The sequence below is a fragment of the Bos mutus genome, chromosome 5 (assembly GCF_027580195.1).
Source record: "Bos mutus isolate GX-2022 chromosome 5, NWIPB_WYAK_1.1, whole genome shotgun sequence".
NCBI lineage: Eukaryota > Metazoa > Chordata > Mammalia > Artiodactyla > Bovidae > Bos > Bos mutus.
Genome location: NC_091621.1, coordinates 94,532,853 through 94,554,325, shown reverse-complemented (window position 1 = coordinate 94,554,325; position 21,473 = coordinate 94,532,853). Strand labels below are relative to the sequence as shown.

At 38.4% G+C, this 21,473-nt stretch overlaps 1 protein-coding gene across 2 annotated transcripts in view; it reads right to left on the bottom strand.

Annotated features, from left to right (window-relative positions):
* Window positions 1-3,318: 3,318 nt before the first annotated feature.
* Window positions 3,319-21,473, bottom strand: part of FAR2 (fatty acyl-CoA reductase 2) — a 182,252-nt gene continuing 164,097 nt past the window's right edge. For both annotated transcript variants that reach the window (XM_070371261.1, XM_070371262.1), the window contains exons 11-12: window positions 6,992-7,119; window positions 3,319-6,100 (exon numbers count right to left, since the gene is read on the bottom strand). In XM_070371261.1, coding sequence (XP_070227362.1) covers window positions 5,938-6,100; window positions 6,992-7,119 — 291 coding nt within the window. In that variant the 3' untranslated portion in view covers window positions 3,319-5,937. The remainder of the gene's footprint in view (window positions 6,101-6,991; window positions 7,120-21,473) is intronic.

Here is a 21,473-nt window from a genome sequence, read left to right as displayed (position 1 = left end):
GCAGAGAACACTGTACTGGCCTATCTATCTATGCCTCTAGTAGGGGATACCTGAGTTTATTACTCAATTTTTTATTTTATTAGGGCATTCATAGTATCTATGTGTATATATTCCATCCTAAATATTTTAATATTGAGATCTGGAATTATGTGAAATGAGTTTTCTTTTTCATCTGTGTTTGCATACATACAGCCTATAAAAAGAGATGAAATGTTTAAATGAAAAAGATGAATAATTCTCTGCTGCAGTATTTGTACACTTCAGACTACCTCTTGGGAAAAGCTTAACTCAGAATTACACATTTCTAATTCTTGACTTAGATGATTAATATTATGCTTTTCTCATATACATTTTATGATATAAAGCACTGAATTTTTGTAATAAAACTTTACTAACGACAGAGTTTATAATCTTTAATACAAGCTTTGGAATTCATAAAGGAATGACTAAGATCTAATTTTTTTAATGGTATAAAGACACATGTTGTACATTGTCTTTTGATGTCTTAGGTTAGTAATTCAGGTACCAAAAATTAAATGTACATGCAGCTCCTTTGTTTCACAATTTAAAACCTTTAAACTTAAGTTTGAGATGTGTGTATTTTTTAAATTACTTAACCTGAGCCTTAGGATCTTTAAAATCTCATCAGGCTTTAAATTAGTACTTAAGCTCTTCCCTGTCTGTTTGGAGGTCTAGCAAACCTTTAAGCCAAAATGAGTGACCCTTTGTCAGCACTATCCAAATAGATCACTACTTGTTCACTACCTTATGGTATGAAGCCTGGAGTAATATCCAAGTACTATTTATTTATTGTAATTCCTCCCACCCCTTTTGGAATATTTTAGTGATTAAATCAGCATTATTTTAAGAGTAGGAAACAAAATGCCTTGGATTTTTTTTTTTCTTGTAGTTTTAAAAATTGTTTTAACAGAAAGAAAGACAAAAGACTCATTCAGTGTCTCAATTCTAAAGATGGGACTCAATAAAATAAATTGTACAATAATTTTTTGTCCTTTTACGATCATGTACCCCCAAATAAGCCTTAGTTCCTCATATTTAAGCTTCTTTTTCCTCCTAGAAAAACTACAGCAATCTTTATCATTCAGTATCTTTCCTTTTGCTTCAGATGGAGCTAAATTATTGTACCATATGCCATTTATTCTATATTTTTCGTGTTACGAGTGAGTGAGGAAAAGATTTGACTCCAATGTGTCTGACTCTTTGCGACCCCATGGACTGTAGCCTATCAGGGTCCTCTGTCCATGGGATTCTCCAGGCAAGAATACTGGAGTGGGTTGCCATTTCCTTCTCTAGAGGATCTTCACAACCCAGGGATTGAAACTGGGTTTCCCTCATTGCGGGTGGACGCTTTACCATCTGAGCCACCAGGGAGGCCCCAAACAGATTATAATCAGCAAAACATTTAATGGTTTTGTTTCAGCGACTGCAAGTTGTATTTATCAAAAGACATTAACAATTCTTCCAAATTCATTTATGCTATTTGTGTAATAATTTTAATGTAAAGCCCAGAATGAGGAGGTGTGGCAAAAGGTATACATTGATGTAAGATACATACTACATACTAAAGCAGACCTTCAACAACACAGCATATAATTATGTAGTAAATATTTTGTAAATTCTCTTCTGCTTTCAAGCAACTATACAAATTAATTGGGTGATTTCTTGTATTATACTTACCTTTGATTTCTTTAAGATATTTTTCTAGAATTGGTGAAATTGACCCAACTCCACATCTTTCCAACCCATTTACGATTCTGGCTTGGAACTGATATTTCAAATAAAGTAGGGATACACCTAAAATATTAATCTATTTTATATCAGAGAGCTCTTCTAGCTGTTAACACTCAATTTCAGTTAAGTATCTGTTGTCATATTTGTATCTGCACCTCACAGGGCATTCCTATCTCTCAAGTCAGTTATATCTTAAAATCAGCAATTCTGGCAATTTGTTATATTTTTAAAAGGTAATCTAGGTAGTGAGCATTTTTTCATATATGTATATGGTTCCCAAAACATAATTTTTTAGATTTGCATAGAAAATGTACAGGGGAAAAGTTACACGGAAATTTGCATGTGATTCTTGGAACTTTGAAACATTGATATTTTTAGAAATGTTCAGTTTATTCACTCAGTTGTGTCCCACTCTTTGCAACCCCATGACTGCAGCACACCAGGCTTCCCTGTCCATCACCAACTCCCTGAACTTGCTCAGACTGGTATCCATCGAGTCAGTGATGTCATCCAACCATCTCATCCTCTGTCGTCCTCTTCTGTTTTCAATCTTCCCCAGCATCAGTCTTTTCTAAGGAGTCAGTTCTTCGCATCAGGTAGCCAAAGTATTGGAACTTCAGCTTTAGTATCAGTCCTTCCAGTGAACATTCAGGACTGTTTTCCCTTAGGATTGACTAGTTTGATCTCTTTACAAGAAACTTTAGGCTGACCTAATTGTTAATGTTCACTATGAGATACACTACTTACTATTAGTCCCTTCTCAAGTCAATTTTACCTTGAGATTCTAAGTCAGTTATTTAAATGAGCTAAAAATTTAAATGAGTTAATTTTATACTAGCTGGAGATGTTAGGTTAGTATAAATTTGTGAGAAATGTTTTTCTGATTTGTGTGCCCTTCTGCCTCAACTTTTTCTAGAATTAACTGCCTCATGTGTTGACTCTTTTCAGTTCTGTATGTAATGTTTGTTACTGTAATATCTTGTGGGTGCAGAATATAGGGATTACCAAAGCTTTTAAAAAGTAACCTTTTCTTTGTACTTACTGTCCCCTTCTCCATCAAAAGTAGAAAGTTCTTATTGGATTGTATATATTAGGCACTCAAATAATTGTTACTGGTCTTGATATAAAGTAGCTAGGGGTTTTCTTTCATGCAGATACCTACTTTTACAGCTTAATCATCACAAGAGAAGTTTGTGTCATTTCTCTAATACCACAGGTAGAACATTCTTCAGCATGTGTTACAAATTGCAAGTCCATGTGCCTGATGCACAGGTGAGGTCTGTCAATACTAAAACATCATAGAGTTTGGAACAGAGAAAGGTTTATTACAGATTCATACAAGGAAATGGGTGGCTGATGCCTTAAGAAACCCAGTTAGTGAAAGCTTTCAACAAGCCCCTTTAAAAGCAAAAGGTGAGGGAAGGGCGTGGTTAGTTGTTGCAAACTTCTTGGCATCAGATCCTTTGTTCCTGAGGTCAGGTCGTGATCAGGGAACAATGTTCCTGTAAATCTCTACCAAACCAATTTTATTCTCTGTCCTGTTAAGAAAGGGCAAGGTCCCAAGGCACAACTTGCATCCTCCAAGGTCCTGGTCCTGGCTAAGAGGAGGCAGATCTCAGTTGGCAGCTCCCTTAGGTCCAGGTCCCCAAACCCTGCCAAGCTGTCATCTCTGCCATGCACCCAACCCACTTTGCCCTCAGTCTCCTCAGGTTGCCCAAAAAGAGGGGAGACCAGGTCTCACAGACTGCAACCAAGGCAGATGGCTGTGGTATTTGGTAGCAGAGACAGGGATGGGGGGGAGGTTCACTGCTCCTCAAGGTCTGGGCCAAGACTAGTGGAGGGCCTTAGTGAGCGCTCTGGAGCCCTGCAGGACATAGTTCCGTCTGTTCCCTGGGTCCTTCAGTTCACTTGCTGGCCCAAGGCTGGATGAGCTGGAGGGCCTCCAGGAGAAGGCCTGAATCTGCCTTTCCACCTGATGACCACCACACCACTGACCCTTGGCTGAATCACTTCCCCAGTTGTCCCTCATTGACAGTTACTTGTGGGGCGTGCCCACTGTGGCACTGACCAATAACTGAGCAGGACAACTAAGGGTTGTTCATTGACAGATTGCTGCTTGTGGGTGGGGCCCACTGAGGCACTGACAATGACTGAGCAAGACCTGTTGCCTAGTAACGGTGCAGCGTAATGAGGCACAGCAATGGCTACCTGTAAAGGCTGTGCTCATCCTGCTCTGTACGCTATTAATGGTGTCTGAAAAAGCATTATGGGAATGTGTTAATTCATATTCATCTGGTAGTTTCTTTTTATTTTCCTAAGGATGAGGGAGAAGATCTACTGCAGTAGTCAGCAGTTAAAGATACAATACTAGTAGAGGAAATCAGTCTTTAATTCAAATTTTCATTTAATCAAGTCAAAACTGAATGATCAGTGGAATTTATTGAGTTGGTGAAACATAAAATAACCAAAAGATAGTAAATTCTTAGAACTATTATGTGTTGTCCAATTTCATTGAATTATATCTTAATTTCCTTTTTATCATCTATAGTTTTTATCTTAACTCAAACATAATCACAGAAATCTCAAACTGAAGATAACCAGCTGCTTTCTTTCAGAGCTGGGTTTTCTGCCCTGGAAAGTAGTTCACATAACTTAGATGAGATTGAGAAAGACATTGCCCAGAAGAGTCTCCCTGCCCCGACCCCAAATGTGCTTTATGGGGTTCAGAAAAATTTCAAATAATACTGGGCTAGAAGTTGCCCTCACAGCTCTAGTACACTTCTACCACATGAATGTGCCTTTCTGAGTATTAACCAATTATCCCAGGAAGTGAGCCATATGTATAACTAACATTGAATGTTTTATGCTCATATAATTTTCTAGTAATGATTATTTTTAGTTACTTAGGCCCCAGGTACTGTTATTTGAATCATATCCCACGTTTTTAACATGAAGTGCTGCAATCTAAAATGCACTCATCTCTCAAATATGAGGAAAGTTGGGATAACAGTTATATTATTAATATGGGAATCTGAGAACAGATTTTTACTAATTCATTTGCATTATACATAAAATATGTTTAAAACAACACCTGTTCTCTGAACTTCCAGTCACTAATGAAGTCTGTCCTTTTCGGCTGCACATTGTATAGGTAACATTCTGCAACTGGAGTGATCAAGATACTAAAGTCCTGGTGAAAGAGTGAACTTCCCCACAGAAAATATGACTAGCATTTACATTTTTATTTGCAATTTTGCTTTTCTCAGTGGCAAATATCAGGAAAATGGGTTTTTACGTGATTTTAGCCTAGGGCCTTCCTCTAACATTAGTCACTCTAATCGAAGGCCTGGGCAATATAAGCTTAAATATAAGGGATTTGGCCAGTTTAATGAACAAGAGGAAAACTCCTAAGAGGAGGTAATCAGGAAAATTTATGATTCAAAAGATTTAGAATAATAGTTGTCAAATTCAAATTACAAGAACCAATTTTTACTTAAAAGCATAATAATCACCCATAATGAAAATATGCTTGAGCCCTCACTCTATATACATTATTTACACCTCTTGGTTCTCTTCAGGTTTCAGATGTGGGTATAGTGAAGGAAAATGTTAGATGTGAACCCACTTTTCTAATTTCCCAGCCCTTGACCAGGACTCCATAGTATAGCACAAAAAGAAAGCAGAAACCTCCATGGAGAACTGTTTCTCTTACAGCATTTATGATGATGTTGAGACCTTTGTCTGCTTATCTTGATTTTCAGCCTTTATACTAAGTACACTATACTAAATGGTTCCAGTGACAACTGCCTTTCTTGAGCGTGTCTCAACTTCTGTCATGTGTCCTTCCATGTTTATTGAGCACATTAGTCCTCTCAAGGAGAACAAAGCTAAATAAGGGAAGATGGGTGTCCTTTGGTGTTTTATATTCAAGAGCACAGAATAGTGTTAAAGAAACAATCTGGAAACAATTTTTTTCCTAAAATTTGTATGATAATTGGCTAGGATATGACTTCTGTTCTCTCACTGAAATGAAATGAAAATTTATAGTTTAGAAATAAGGATGAATACATGACAGCACATTTGACAGGTAATGATGGGCATATTTGTTACCTAATCTTGAGAACCACAGTTGCTGTTTTAGAGGTATCTGAGAGGTTCCAGACAAAGGGAGATTGCCAAATGTTCTTAGACATTAAGTGTGCTAGATGCCCTAAAGTAGGAGAGGAATTTGTAACAGAAGCTCACGATGAAGAACCACACATTCCGAGCCACCTGAGATCTTGCAATGAGAAGACGCCAGGCGATGAGGAAGAGAGCAGTATTAAAGAGGTAGTGAATATTTCGGAGCCTGGAAACAGACATATATAACCAACGTCAACACAGTATCAAATACCCAACTATGTTACCTAAAGCATAAATGTATCTTTTCCTGGCTATGACCAGCAAATAAGTGTCCTCAGGTATATGGCAGTATCTGATAGCCTTTTGATTTTGATAGCTTTCATTTCCACCATGTTCATTCTGAGTAATCATATTTCTACAATATTCCCCTGACTAGTTTCCCTTTCTCATACCTCTGTGCTTTAACCTGTCTTATAAACACGGCTAATATAAGCTTTCTTAAATACACTTTGATCATGTTACTGTATATCACAAATCACTGATTCTCGTTTACTAGAGGGTAAATTCTAAAGTCTCACCTTGCTTTTCAATTCAAGGTTCCTGTCTGTTTGCAATCAACTTTTCCCATCCATATCATCTCTTCATTAAAAACCCTTTGCTTCTACCAGAATTATGCAAGACTGCTATAATTCTGTGTTCCTTAGGGAACATAGAATTTTTTATTGAAAAAAAATTTCAGGCAGTCAAAGCTATTGAAGAACAGTTAATTGATTTGACCATGTTAAATAGCATCATCAGGTTTCCTGCCTGTTGGGTATTCTTTATATCACATTATGACAGGATATGGTAGAAAAAGCAAACTTAGATACAAATCTGGCTCCTCTGCTTAGCACGTACAGCTTGCCCACTTCCCTCCTTTGAACCTAAATAGTTCTTTGATGGAAATGGGATAACAAAAATACTACCTGCCTCATAGAAGTATGGTGAAGTCTAAATAGTGTATACTAGGACATATAGTATAAAGGCTAGAAAAATATTAACTGCTCTCCTGCTCAAATTTCATGCCTGGTATAAAATGAGCTACACATGCTAAGTACTTAATAAATGTTATACTTACCTTTTTAAGTGTTGCTTTGCTTCTGGGATCCCAGCCATATCCTCTTTCAATAAGTACTTCTTAACTCCTAAAACATAATTTTCAATGTATTCTAACCAGTTCAGCTGACGTACATCAAAGTTGAATACCTGAAAGGCAAGAAGAGATTATGGATTGTCAGAACTGCTGGATGATCACTTTGCACATTTGATGAAGTTTCTTTTATATAAATAAGTGGCATTTGGTTTGGAAGATTTAGGTGCTGCTGCTGCTAAGTCGCTTCAGTCGTGTCTGACTCTGTGTGACCCCAGAGACGGCAGCCCACCCGTCCCTGTGATTCTCCAGGCAAGAACACTGGAGTGGGTTGCCATTTCCTTCTCCAGTGCATGAAAGTGAAAAGTGAAAGTGAAGTCGCTCAGTCGTGTCCGACTCTTAGCGACCCTATGGACTGCAGCCTACCAGGCTCCTCCGTCCATGGAATTTTCCAGGCAGGAGTACTAGAGTGGGGTGCCATTGTCTTGATACCCCTCCAAATGAGATTATTTGAGCTGTTATTTTAAAGGCAGTGATAATATGGATTGCCATGTATATAGAAATATTTAAACATTCAGTTCAGTTCAATCACTCAGTCATGTCTGACTTTTTGTGATCCCATGAACTGCAGCATGCCAGGCTTCCCTGAACATCACCAACTCCCAGAGTTTACCCCAACTCATGTCCATTGAGTCAGTGATGCCAACTAACCATCTCATCTTCTGTCTTCCCCTTCTCCTCCTGCCTTCAATCTTTCCCAACATCAGGGTCTTTCCAAAAGAGTCAGCTCTTTGAATCAGGTGGCCAAAATATTGGAGTTTCAGCTTCAACATCAGTCCTTCCAATGAAAATCCAGGACTGATTTCCTTTAGGATGGACTGGTTGGATCTCCTTGCAGTCCAAGGGACTCTCAAGAGTCTTCTCCAACACCACAGTTCAAGAGCATCAATTCTTCAGCACTCTGCTTTCTTTATAGTACAACTCTTACAACCAAAATGACTACTGGAAAAACCATAGCCTTGACTAGACGGACCTTTGTTGGCAAAGTAATTTCTCTGCTTTTTAATGTGCTGTCTAGGTTGGTCATAACTTTCCTTCCAAGGAGTAAGCATCTTTTAATTTCATGGCTGCAATCACCATCTGCAGTGATTTTGCAGCCCAAAAAAATAAAGTCAGCCACTGTTTCCACATCTGTTTGCCATGAAGTGATGGGACTGGATGCCATGATCTTAGCTTTCTGAATGTTGAGCTTTAAGCCAAGTTTTTCACTCTCATCTTTCACTTTCATCAAGAGGCTTTTAGTTCTCCTTCACTTTCTGCCTTAAGGGTGGTGTCATCTGCATATCTGAAGTTATTGATATTTCTCCCGGTAATCTTGATTCCAGCTTGTGCTTCATCCAGCCCAGTGTTTCTCATGATGTACTCTGCATCTAAGTTAAATAAGGAGGGTGACAATATACAGCCTTGACATACTCCTTTTCCTATTTGGAACCAGTCTGTTGTTCCATGTCCAGTTCTAACTGTTGCTTCCTGACCTGCATACAGGTTTCTCAAGAGGCAGATCAGGCGGTCTGGTATTCCCTTCTCTTTCAGAATTTTCCACAGTTTATTGTGATCCACACAGTCAAAGGCTTTGGCATAGTCAATAAAGCAGAAATAGATGTTTTTCTGGAACTCTCTTGCTTTTTCGATGATCCAGCGAATGTTGGCAGGTTGATCTCTGGTTCCTCTGCCTTTTCTAAAACCAGCTTGAACATCTGGAAGATCACAGTTCACGTATTGTTGAAGCCTGGCTTGGAGAATTTTGAGCATTACTTTACTAGCGTGTGAGATGAGTGCAATTGTGCGGTAGTTTGAGCATTCTTTGGCATTGCCTTTCTTTGGGATTGGAATGAAAACTGACCTTTTCCAGTCCTGTGGCCACTGCTGAGTTTTCCAAATTTGCTGACATATTGAGTGCAGCACTTTCACAGCATCATCTTTCAGGATTTGAAATAGCTCCACTGGAATCCATCACCTCCACTAGCTTTGTTTGTAGTGATGCTTCCTAAGGCCCACTTGACTTCACATTCCAGGATGTTTGGCTCTAGGTGAGTGATCACACCATCGTGATTATCTGAGTCATGAAGATCTTTTTGTATAGTTCTTCTGTGTATTCTTGCCACCTCTTTTTAATATCTTCTGCTTCTGTCAGGTCCATACCATTTCTGTCCTTTATTGAGCCCATCTTTGCATGAAATGTTCCCTTGGTATCTCTAATTCTCTTGAACAGATCTCTAGTCTTTCCCATTCTATTGTTTTCCTCTATTTCTTTCCATTGATTGCTGAGGAAGGCTTTCTTATCTCTCCTTGCTGTTCTTTGAAACTCTGCATTCAAATGGGTATATCTTTCCTTTTCTCCTTTGCTTTTTGCTTCTCTTCTTTCCACAGCTATTTGTAAGCCCTCCTCAGACAGCCATTTTGCTTTTCTTTTTCTTGGGGATGGTCTTGATCCTTGTCTCCTGTACAGTGTCACGAACCTCTATCCATAGTTCATCAGGCACTCTGTCTATCAGATCTAGATTTAAACATTGATCAAGCACACATATTTGGCTTTTAGGAAGTCTTAGCAATTTTAAGGAACTGATATTAGTCTGGTGAAACCTAATTTAATTTCAAGTAAAGGAGAATTATTTCTTAAGAGAGAATAATACATTAGGCACCAAGACAAATTACATATGTTTTTCTTTCCATTAGTAAATTTTGCTGTTTTCCCCTTGGGCTAGCACCCTTTCCTGAAATATCACTACTTCATTTTGCTGATTAAGGTAAACTTTGAGAAGCAATGTCTAAGGACTAACTAAGCAGAATTTATATTCTTATTTACTTTAGAGATGTTTATCCACTCTGTCTCTTGGTATGCCACTAGATGGAGCCCTTCAGAACCATTTAGAGTGGAACACGCAGAACACTAGTGTATTTCCTCCTCTTAAAGAATGCCTTTTCATGTTGCCACCAGAAATCTTAAGAACAAATTTCCTTCTCAAATGTAGTGACTTACAGCATCTTTTAGCGCTTTCCAGGTGGTGCTAGGGGATGACAGAGGATGAGATGGCTGGATGGCATCACCAGACCTGAGTCTGAGTGAACTCCAGGAGTTGGTGATGGACAGGGAGGCCTGGCGTGCTGCGATTCATGGGGTTGCAAAGAGTCGGACATGACTGAGCGACTGAACTGAACTGAACTGAGGTGGTGCTAGTGGTAAAAAACCCACCTGCCCATGCAGGAGACAGAAGAGACACAGGTTCAATCCTTGGGTTGGGAATATCCCCTGGAGGAGGACACAGCAACCCACTCCAGTATTCTTGCCTGGAGAATCTCATGGACAGAGGAGCCTGGCGGGCTATGATCCATAGGGTCGCAAAGAGCTGGACACAAGTGAAGCAACAGCACACACGGTAGGATCTTAAAGACTAGACACGAATGTCAGTTTTTTTTCATTCTTGCTCTTAAGTTCCTATTTTAGTACATATTTTCCCTGGCTTATATTTTATTTCTGCTTTGGTCTTTTACTACATGTATTTACTGCAAGTTACCTCAAATCTTTGTCAAGTAAATTGGAGTATTAACAAGGAAAGCAGATAAGACTAACGAGTTCCAGAGAGGTTCACAGACTTATCCAAAAACTGCTTTCTAAAAGTAATTCTGTATCACTTTGTTTGGATATTTTTATTTTCCACAGTACCACCAAATGCTGCGTATTCATCTATATATGCAGAGACTTTTATTTTTATGTTATTTCTAAATTAGATTTCAAAACTATGTTGAATAGTAATGGTGAAAGTGGGCACCCTTGTCTTGTTCCTGACTTTAGAGGAAATGCTTTCAATTTTTCACCATTGAGGATAATGTTTGCTGTGGGTTTGTCATATATAGCTTTTATTATGTTGAGGTATGTTCCTTCTATTCCTGCTTTCTGGAGAGTTTTTATCATAAATGGGTGTTGAATTTTGTCAAAGGCTTTCTCTGCATCTATTGAGATAATCATATGGTTTTTGTTTTTCAATTTGTTAATGTGGTGTATTACATTGATTGATTTGGGATATTGAAGAATCCTTGCATCCCTGGGATAAAGCCCACTTGGTCACGGTGTATGATCTTTTAATGTGTTGTTGGATTCTGATTGCTAGAATTTTGTTTAGGATTTTTGCATCTATGTTCATCAGTGATATTGGCCTGTAGTTTTCTTTTTGTGGCATCTTTGTCAGGTTTTGGTATTAGGGTGATGGTGGCCTCATAGAATGAGTTTGAAGTTTACCTTCCTCTGCAATTTTCTGGAAGAGTTTAAGCAGGATAGGTGTTAGCTCTTCTCTAAATTTTTGGTAGAATTCAGCTGTGAAGCCGTCTGGACCTGGGCTTTTGTTTGCTGGAAGATTTTTGATTACAGTTTCAATTTCCGTGCTTGTGATGGGTCTGTTAAGGTTTTCTATTTCTTCCTGGTCGAGTTTTGAAAAGTTGTACTTTTCTAAGAATTTGTCCATTTCTTCCTCGTTGTCCATTTTATTGGCATATAATTGTTGATAATAGTCTCTTATGATCCTTTGTATTTCTATGTTGTCTGTTGTGATCTCTCCACTGTCATTTCTAATTTTATTGATTTGATTTTTTCTCCCTTTGTTTCTTGATGAGTCTGGCTAATGGTTTGTCAATTTTATTTATCCTTTCAAAGAACCAGCTTTTGGCTTTGTTGATTTTTGCTATGGTCTCTTTTGTTTCTTTTGCATTTATTTCTGCTCTAATTTTTAAGATTTCTTTCCTTCTACTAACCCTGGGGTTCTTCATTTCTTCCTTTCCTAGTTGCTTTAGGTGTAGAGTTAGGTTATTTATTTGACTTTTTTCTTGTTTCTTGAGGTGTGCCTGTATTGCTATGAACTTTCCCCTTAGGACTGCTTTTACTGTGTCCCACAGGTTTTGGGTTGTTGTGTTTTCATTTTCATTCGTTTCTATGCAAATTTTGATTTCTTTTTTGATTTCTTCTGTGATTTGTTGGTTATTCAGCAGCGTGTTGTTCAGCCTCCATATGTTGGAATTTTTAATAGTTTTTCTCCTGTAATTGAGATCTAATCTTACTGCATTGTGGTCAGAAAAGATGCTTGGAATGATTTCTATTTTTTTGAATTTACCAAGGCTAGCTTTATGGCCCAGGATGTGATCTATCCTGGAGAAGGTTCCATGTGCGCTTGAGAAAAAGGTGAAATTCATTGTTTTGGGATGAAATGTCCTATAGATATCAATTAGGTCTAACTGGTCTATTGTATCGTTTAAAGTTTGTGTTTCCTTGTTAATTTTCTGTTTAGTTGATCTATCCATAGGTGTGAGTGGGGTATTAAAGTCTCCATAGTTTTGGAAGTTTTGGCTACAGCAATCAGAGCAGAAAAAGAAATAAAAGGAATCCAAATTGGAAAAGAAGAAGTAAAACTCTCACTATTTGCAGATGACATGATCCTCTACATAGAAAACCCTAAAGACTCCACCAGAAAATTACTAGAACTAATCAATGATTATAGTAAAGTTGCAGGATATAAAATCAACACACAGAAATCCCTTGCATTCCTATACAGTAATAATGAGAAAACAGAAAGAGAAATTAAGGAAACAATTCCATTCACCATTGCAACGAAAAGAATAAAATACTTAGGAATATATCTACCTAAAGAAACTAAAGACCTATATATAGAAAAACTATAAATCACTGGTGAAAGAAATCAAAGAGGACACTAATAGATGGAGAAATATACCATGTTCATGGATTGGAAGAATCAATATAGTGAAAATGAGTATACTACCCAAAGCAATTTATAGATTCAATGCAATCCCTATCAAGCTACCAACAGTATTCTTCACAGAGCTAGAACAAATAATTTCACAATTTGTATGGAAATACAAAAAACCTCGAATAGCCAAAGCGATCTTGAGAAAGAAGAATGGAACTGGAGGAATCAACCTACCTGACTTCAGGCTCTACTACAAAGCCACAGTTATCAAGACAGTATGGTACTGGCACAAAGACAGAAATATAGATCAATGGAACAAAATAGAAAGCCCAGAGATAAATCCACGCATATGGACACCTTATCTTTGACAAAGGAGGCAAGAATATACAGTGGATTAAAGACAATCTCTTTAACAAGTGGTGCTGGGAAATCTGGTCAACCACTTGTAAAAGAATGAAACTAGAACACTTTCTAACACCATATACAAAAATAAACTCAAAATGGATTAAAGATCTCAACGTAAGACCAGAAACTATAAAACTCTAGAGGAGAACATAGGCAAAACACTCTCTCGACATACATCACAGCAGGATCCTCTATGACCCACCTCCCAGAATATTGGAAATAAAAGCAAAAATAAACAAATGGGACCTAATTAAACTTAAAAGCTTCTGCACATCAAAGGAAACTATTAGCAAGGTGAAAAGACAGCCTTCAGAATGGGAGAAAATAATAGCAAATGAAGCAACCGACAAACAACTAATCTCAAAAATATACAAGCAACTCCTACAGCTCAACTCCAGAAAAATAAAAATGACCCAATCAAAAAATGGGCCAAAGATCTAAATAGACATTTCTCCAAAGAAGACATACAGATGGCTAACAAACACATGAAAAGATGCTCAACATCACTCATTATCAGAGAAATGCAAATCAAAACCACTATGAGGTACCATTTCACACCAGTCAGAATGGCTGCGATCCAAAAGCCTACAAATAATAAATGCTGGAGAGGGTGTGAGAAAAGGAAACCTCTTACACTGTTGGTGGGAATGCAAACTAGTACAGCCACTATGGAGAACAGTGTGGAGATTCCTTAAAAAACTGGAAATAGAACTGCCTTATGATCCAGCAATCCCACTGCTGGGCATACACACTGAGGAAACCAGAAGAGTAAGAGACACGTGTACCCCAATGTTCATCACAGCACTGTTTATAATAGCCAGGACATGGAAGCAACCTAGATGTCCATCAGCAGATGAATGGATAAGAAAGCTGTGGTACATATACACAATGGAGTATTACTCAGCCATTAAAAAGAATACATTTGAATCAGTTCTAATGAGGTGGATGAAACTGGAGCCTATTATACAGAGTGAAGTAAGCCAGAAGGAAAAACATAAATACAGTATACTAACGCATATATATGGAATTTAGAAAGATGGTAACGATAACCCTGTATACGAGACAGCAAAAGAGACACTGATGTATAGAACAGTCTTATGGACTCTGTGGGAGAGGGAGAGGGTGGGAAGATTTGGGAGAATGGCATTGAAACATGTGAAATGTCATGTATGAAACGAGATGCCAGTCCAGGTTCAGTGCGATGCTGGATGCTTGGGGCTGGTGTGCTGGGACGGCCCAGGGGATGGTATGGGGAGGGGGAGGGAGGAGGGTTCAGGATGGGGAGCACGTGTATACCTGAAATTAAAAAAAAAAAATTTAAAAAAAAATTTAAAAAATTAAAAAAAAAATTAAATTAAATTTAAAAAAAAAAAAAAAAGTTAGATTTCAATGAAGCCCTAGTTTGGAATCCTCATTCTATATGGCAAATGAAACTGAATTCTGAGCCACACCAGAGCTTGGCAACTATGCAAGTATTCAGGACTATTATCTTTGCTAAAATATTTTGCAAGCATATATATATATATATATATATATGTGTGTGTGTGTGTGTGTATATATATATATATATATATATATATACACACATATATGAAATACACTGCAGCTTTGATTCTTTTTTTCCACAAAATTTTTATTTTATGTTAAAATATTTTGAAAGTGTCAAGACTGAAACTATAAGCTTATTATCTTTTGCATTATTTAGATGGGTAAATTCCATGAAGAAAATGCAATACAGATAAGTCATATGTAATTTATAATAGCATGATGGGTTTTTAAAAATAATCTGGTTTGATCCATTTATTTTAAACATAGGTGCTTTGAAGAATTTTGTCTATACAAGATATGTAGACATTTCTGGGAAAAAGGTTCTATTTCATGTCCATTTTAGAGTTACTTGAGCTTCTCCTATAGCTCAGTTGGTAAAGAATCTGCCTACAATGTAGGAGACCCCGGTTTGATTCCTGGGTCAGGAAGATCCACTGGAGAAGGGATAGGCTATTCACTCCAGCATTTCGGGGCTTCCCTTGTGGTTCAGCTGGTAAAATATCTGCCTGCAATGCGGGAGACGTGGGTTCGAACCCTGGGTTGGGAAGATCCCCTGGAGAAGGGAAAGGCTACCCACACCAATATTCTGGGCTGGAGAATTCCATGGACTATATAGTCCATGGAGATGCAAGGAGTTGGACATAACTGAGCGTCTTTCACTTTTAAACTCAGAGGTAGGCTCCAAAATCACTGCAGATGGTGATTGCAGCCATGAAATTAAAAGACGCTTCCTCCTTGGAAGGAAAGTTATAACCAACCTAGACAGCATATTAAAAAGCAGAAACATTACTTTGCCAGCAGAGGTCTGTTTAGTCAAGGCTATGGTTTTTCCAGTGGTCATGTATGGATGTGAGAATTGGACTGTGAAGAAAGCTGAGCGCCCAAGAATTGATGCTTTTGAACTGTGGTGTTGGAGAAGACTCTTGAGAGTCCCTTGGACTACAAGGAGATCCAACCAGGCCATCCTAAAGGAGATCAGTCCTGAGTGTTCATTGGAGGGACTGATGTTGAAGCTGAAACTCCAATACTTTGGCCACCTGATGCGAAGAGCTGACTCATTTGAAAAGGCCCTGATGCTGGGAACAATTGAGGGCAGGAGGAGAAGGGGATGACAGAGGATGAGATGGTTGGATAGCATCACTGACTCGATGGACATGGGTTTGGGTGGACTCTGGGAGTTGGTGATGTTCAGGGAGGCCTGGCATGCTGCGGTTCATGGGGTCACAAAGAGTTGGACACGACTGAGCGACTGAACTGAACGGAGTGATGATTTCAGTTAAAATATTCATCTAAATCTCAACTGGGCTTTCCTAGTGGCTCAGTGGTAATGAATCCACCTGCCAATGCAGAAGACATGGATTCAATCCCTGGGTTGCAAAGATCCTCTAGAGAAGGAAATGGCAAGCCACTCCAGTATTCTTGCCTGGAGAATCCCATGGACAGAGGAGCCTGGCATGCTACAGTCCATGGGGGCGCAAGCGGTCAGACATGACTTAGCAACCAAACAACAACAAAATCTCAACTAGTACATTTAATATAACAATTATTGCGTCTGACTGCAAATCCAAGCCAGGCTTCAGCAATACATGAACCGTGAACTTCCTGATGTTCAAGCTGGTTTTAGAAAAGGCAGAGGAACCAGAGATCAAATTGTGAACATCTGCTGGATCATGGAAAAAGCAAGAGAGTTCCAGAAAAACATCTATTTCTGCTTTATTGACTATGCCAAAGCCTTTGACTGTTTGGATCACAATAAACTGTGGAAAATTCTGAAAGAGATGGGAATACCAGACCACCTGACCTGCCTCTTGAGAAACCTGCATGCAGGTCAGGAAGCAACAGTTAGAACTGGACATGGAACAACAGACTGGTTCCAAATAGGACAAGGAGTACGTCAAGGCTGTATATTATCACCCTGCTTATTTAACTTCTATGCAGAGTACATCATGAGAAATGCTGGACTGGAAGAAACACAAACTGGAATCAAGATTGCCGGGAGAAATATCAATTACCTCAGATATGCAGATGACACCACCCTTATGGCAGAAAGTGAAGAGGAACTCAAAAGCCTCTTGATGAAAGTGAAAGTGGAGAGTGAAAAAGTTGGCTTAAAGCTCAACATTCAGAAAATGAAGATCATGGCATCTGGTCCCATCACTTCATGGGAAATAGATGGGGAAACAATGGAAACAGTGTCAGACTTTATTTTTGGGGGCTCCAAAATCACTGCAGATGGTGACTGAAGCCACAAAATTAAAAGACGCTTACTCCTTGGAAGGAAAGTTATGACCAACCTAGATAGCATATTCAAAAGCAGAGACATTACTTTGCCAACAAGGTCTGTCTAGTCAAGGCTATGGTTTTTCCTGTGGTCATGTATGGATGTGAGAGTTGGACTGTGAAGAAGGCTAAGGGCCGAAGAATTGATGCTTTTGAACTGTAGTGTTGTAGAAGACTCTTTTTTTTTTTAAATTATTTATTTTTTTAATATAAATTTAATTGGAGGCTTATTACTTTACAATATTGTAATGGTTTTGCCATACATCAACATGAATCTTGAGAGTCCCTTGGACTGCAAGGAGATCCAACCAGTCCATTCTGAAGGAGATCAGCCCTGGGATTTCTTTGGTGGGAATGATCCTGAAGCTGAAACTCCAGTACTTTGGACACCTCATGCAAAGAGTTGACTCACTGGAAAAGACTGATGCTGGGAGGGATTGGGGGCAGGAGGAGAAGGGAACGACAGAGGATGAGATGGCTGGATGGCATCACTGACTCGATGGACGTGAGTCTGAGTGAACTCCGGGAGTTGGTGATGGACAGGGAGGCCTGGCGTGCTCCAATTCATGGGGTTGCAAAGAATTGGACACAACTGAGTGACCGAACTGAACTGACTGCAAATAATCCTTAGGTTTCCTGGTGGGAAGTAATTTTAGGACTTGCATTTGAATCATGCACTATGAGGCTGGTAGATAGGAGCTGACAGGTGAGGGTATTTATCTAACATTTACTTCTCAACATGACTTGGTTTCTTCTGCATGCTGTCAAGTACAAGATAAATGAAGAAATTTATCTTTTTTTTTAAGAAAATTTAGTGGAAAATGTCAGTCAAGAGATTGAAAACTTTAAAGCTTAATTGAAACCAAGAATGTGCTCAAGGAACAAATGGAGGAAAATCAAAGCTAGGAACATGTACAAAATACAGTTTTCTATATTCGTGAATTTCAGGACAACCATTTGTGACTGGTTAGAAGCTAATACAGAGAAATAAATAGTACTTATAGTAAAAAGTAAAGTGAAGTTGCTCAGTCATGTCCGACTCTTTGCAACCCCATGGACTGTAGCCTACCAGGCTCCTCCATCCATAGGATTTTCCAGGCAAGAGTACTGGAGTGGGGTGCCATTTCCTTCTCCAGGAGATGTTCCTGACCCAGGGATTGAACCCGGGGCTTCCGAGTTGCAGGCAGATGCTTTACCATCTGAGCCACCAGGAAGCCCAAATAGTACTTACACTAAACAATTAAAGTATAGGCCTGTCTTTTTTTTTTTTTTTATCAATTTTATTTTTAAAAAAAAAATCACATGCTCCCCATCCTGAACCCTCCTCCCTCCCAACCTCCCCATACCATCCCCCTGGGCCTTCCCAGCGCACCAGCCCCAAGCATCCAGCATCGTGCACTGAACCTGGACTGGCATCTCGTTTCATACATGACATTTCACATGTTTCAATGACATTCTCCCAAATCTTCCCACCCTCTCCCACAGAGTCCATAAGACTGTTCTATACATCAGTGTCTCTTTTGCTGTCTCGTACACAGGGTTATCGTTACCATCTTTCTAAATTCCATAAACATGCGTTAGTATACTGTATTTATGTTTTTCCTTCTGGCTTACTTCACTCTGTATAATAGTCTCCAGTTTCATCCACCTCATTAGAACTGATTCAAATGTATTCTTTTTAATGGCTGAGTAATACTCCATTGTGTATATGTACCACAGCTTTCTTATCCATTCATCTGCTGATGGACATCTAGGTTGCTTCCATGTCCTGGCTATTATAAACAGTGCTCTGATGAACATTGGGGTACACGTGTCTCTTTCCCTTCTGGTTTCCTCAGTGTGTATGCCCAGCAGTGGGATTGCTGGATCATAAGGCAGTTCTATTTCCAGTTTTATAAGGAATCTCCACACTGTTCTCCATAGTGGCTGTACTAATTTGCATTCCCACCAACAGTGTAAGAGGGTTCCCTTTTCTCACACCCTCTCCAGCATTTATTATTTGTAGACTTTTGGATCAGCCATTCTGACTGGTGTGAAATGGTACCTCATAGTGGTTTTGATTTGCATTTCTCTGATAAAGAGTGATGTTGAACATCTTTTCAAGTGTTTGTTAGCCATCTGTATGTCTTCTTTGGAGAAATGTCTATTTAGATCTTTGGCCCATTTTTTGATTGGGTCATTTATTTTTCTGGAGTTGAGCTGTAGGAGTTGCTTGTATATTTTTGAGATTAGTTGTTTGTCGGTTGCTTCATTTGCTATTATTTTCTCCCATTCTGAAGGCTGTCTTTTCACCTTGCTAATAGTTTCCTTTGATGTGCAGAAGCTTTTAAGTTTAATTAGGTCCCATTTGTTTATTTTTGCTTTTATTTCCAATATTCTGGGAGGTGGGTCATAGAGGATCCTGCTGTGATGTATGTCAGAGAGTGTTTTGCCTATGTTCTCCTCTAGGAGTTTTATAGTTTCTGGTCTTATGTTGAGATCTTTAATCCATTTTGAGTTTATTTTTGTATATGGTGTTAGAAAGTGTTCTAGTTTCATTCTTTTACAAGTGGTTGACCAGATTTCCCAGCACCACTTGTTAAAGAGATTGTCTTTAATCCACTGTATATTCTTGCCTCCTTTGTCAAAGATAAGGTGTCCATATGTGCGTGGATTTATCTCTGGGCTTTCTATTTTGTTCCATTGATCTATATTTCTGTCTTTGTGCCAGTACCATACTGTCTTGATAACTGTGGCTTTGTAGTAGAGCCTGAAGTCAGGTAGGTTGATTCCTCCAGTTCCATTTTTCTTTCTCAAGATCGCTTTGGCTATTCGAGGTTTTTTGTATTTCCATACAAATTGTGAAATTATTTGTTCTAGCTCTGTGAAGAATACTGTTGGTAGCTTGATAGGGATTGCATTGAATCTATAAATTGCTTTGGGTAGTATACTCATTTTCACTATATTGATTCTTCCAATCCATGAACATGGTATATTTCTCCATCTATTAGTGTCCTCTTTGATTTCTTTCACCAGTGTTTTATAGTTTTCTATATATAGGTCTTTAGTTTCTTTAGGTAGATATATTCCTAAGTATTTTATTCTCTTCGTTGCAATGGTGAATGGAATTGTTTCCTTAATTTCTCTTTCTGTTTTCTCATTATTAGTGTATAGGAATGCAAGGGATTTCTGTGTGTTGATTTTATATCCTGCAACTTTACTATAATCATTGATTAGTTCTAGTAATTTTCTCTGGTGGAGTCTTTAGGGTTTTCTATGTAGAGGATCATGTCATCTGCAAATAGTGAGAGTTTTACTTCTTCTTTTCAATTTGGATTCCTTTTATTTCTTTTTCTGCTCTGATTGCTGTAGCCAAAACTTCCAAAACTATGTTGAATAGTAATGGTGAAAGTGGGCACCCTTGTTTTGTTCCTGACTTTAGAGGAAATGCTTTCAATTTTTCACCATTGAGGATAATGTTTGCTGTGGGTTTGTCATATATAGCTTTTATTATGTTGAGGTATGTTCCTTCTATTCCTGCTTTCTGGAGAGTTTTTATCATAAATGGGTGTTGAATTTTGTCAAAGGCTTTCTCTGCATCTATTGAGATAATCATATGGTTTTTGTTTTTCAATTTGTTAATGTGGTGTATTACATTGATTGATTTGCGGATATTGAAGAATCCTTGCATCCCGAAAATCAAATCAATAAAATTAGAAATGACAGTGGAGAGATCACAACAGACAACATAGAAATACAAAGGATCATAAGAGACTATTATCAACAATTATATGCCAATAAAATGGACAACGAGGAAGAAATGGACAAATTCTTAGAAAAGTACAACTTTCCAAAACTCGACCAGGAAGAAATAGAAAACCTTAACAGACCCATCACAAGCATGGAAATTGAAACTGTAATCAAAAATCTTCCAGCAAACAAAAGCCCAGGTCCAGACGGCTTCACAGCTGAATTCTACCAAAAATTTAGAGAAGAGCTAACACCTATCCTGCTCAAACTCTTCCAGAAAATTGCAGAGGAAGGTAAACTTCCAAACTCATTCTATGAGGCCACCATCACCCTAATACCAAAACCTGACAAAGATGCCACAAAAAAAGAAAACTATAGGCCAATATCACTGATGAACATAGATGCAAAAATCCTAAACAAAATTCTAGCAATCAGAATCCAACAACACATTAAAAAGATCATACACCATGACCAAGTAGGCCTGTCTTGAGAAATAAATGTCTGAATGGTCAAAGAGACATCATTATAGGGAGGAAGAATGACAATCCTACAGAGAGGGAAATGCTGATGGTAGGAGATCTGAGATGGGCTAGAACGCAGAGGTGGAAAGTTAGCTTTAAAAAGGTAGGAAGAAAGGAACTGTAGCTTTGGTGATGCAGAATGATTTTGATTTGACAAGAACAGTGGATGAGAGAGTTGCTGAGCCATAAAATTATTATTTTTCATTGAAGGCATATGTTTGGGAGGGAAAGACA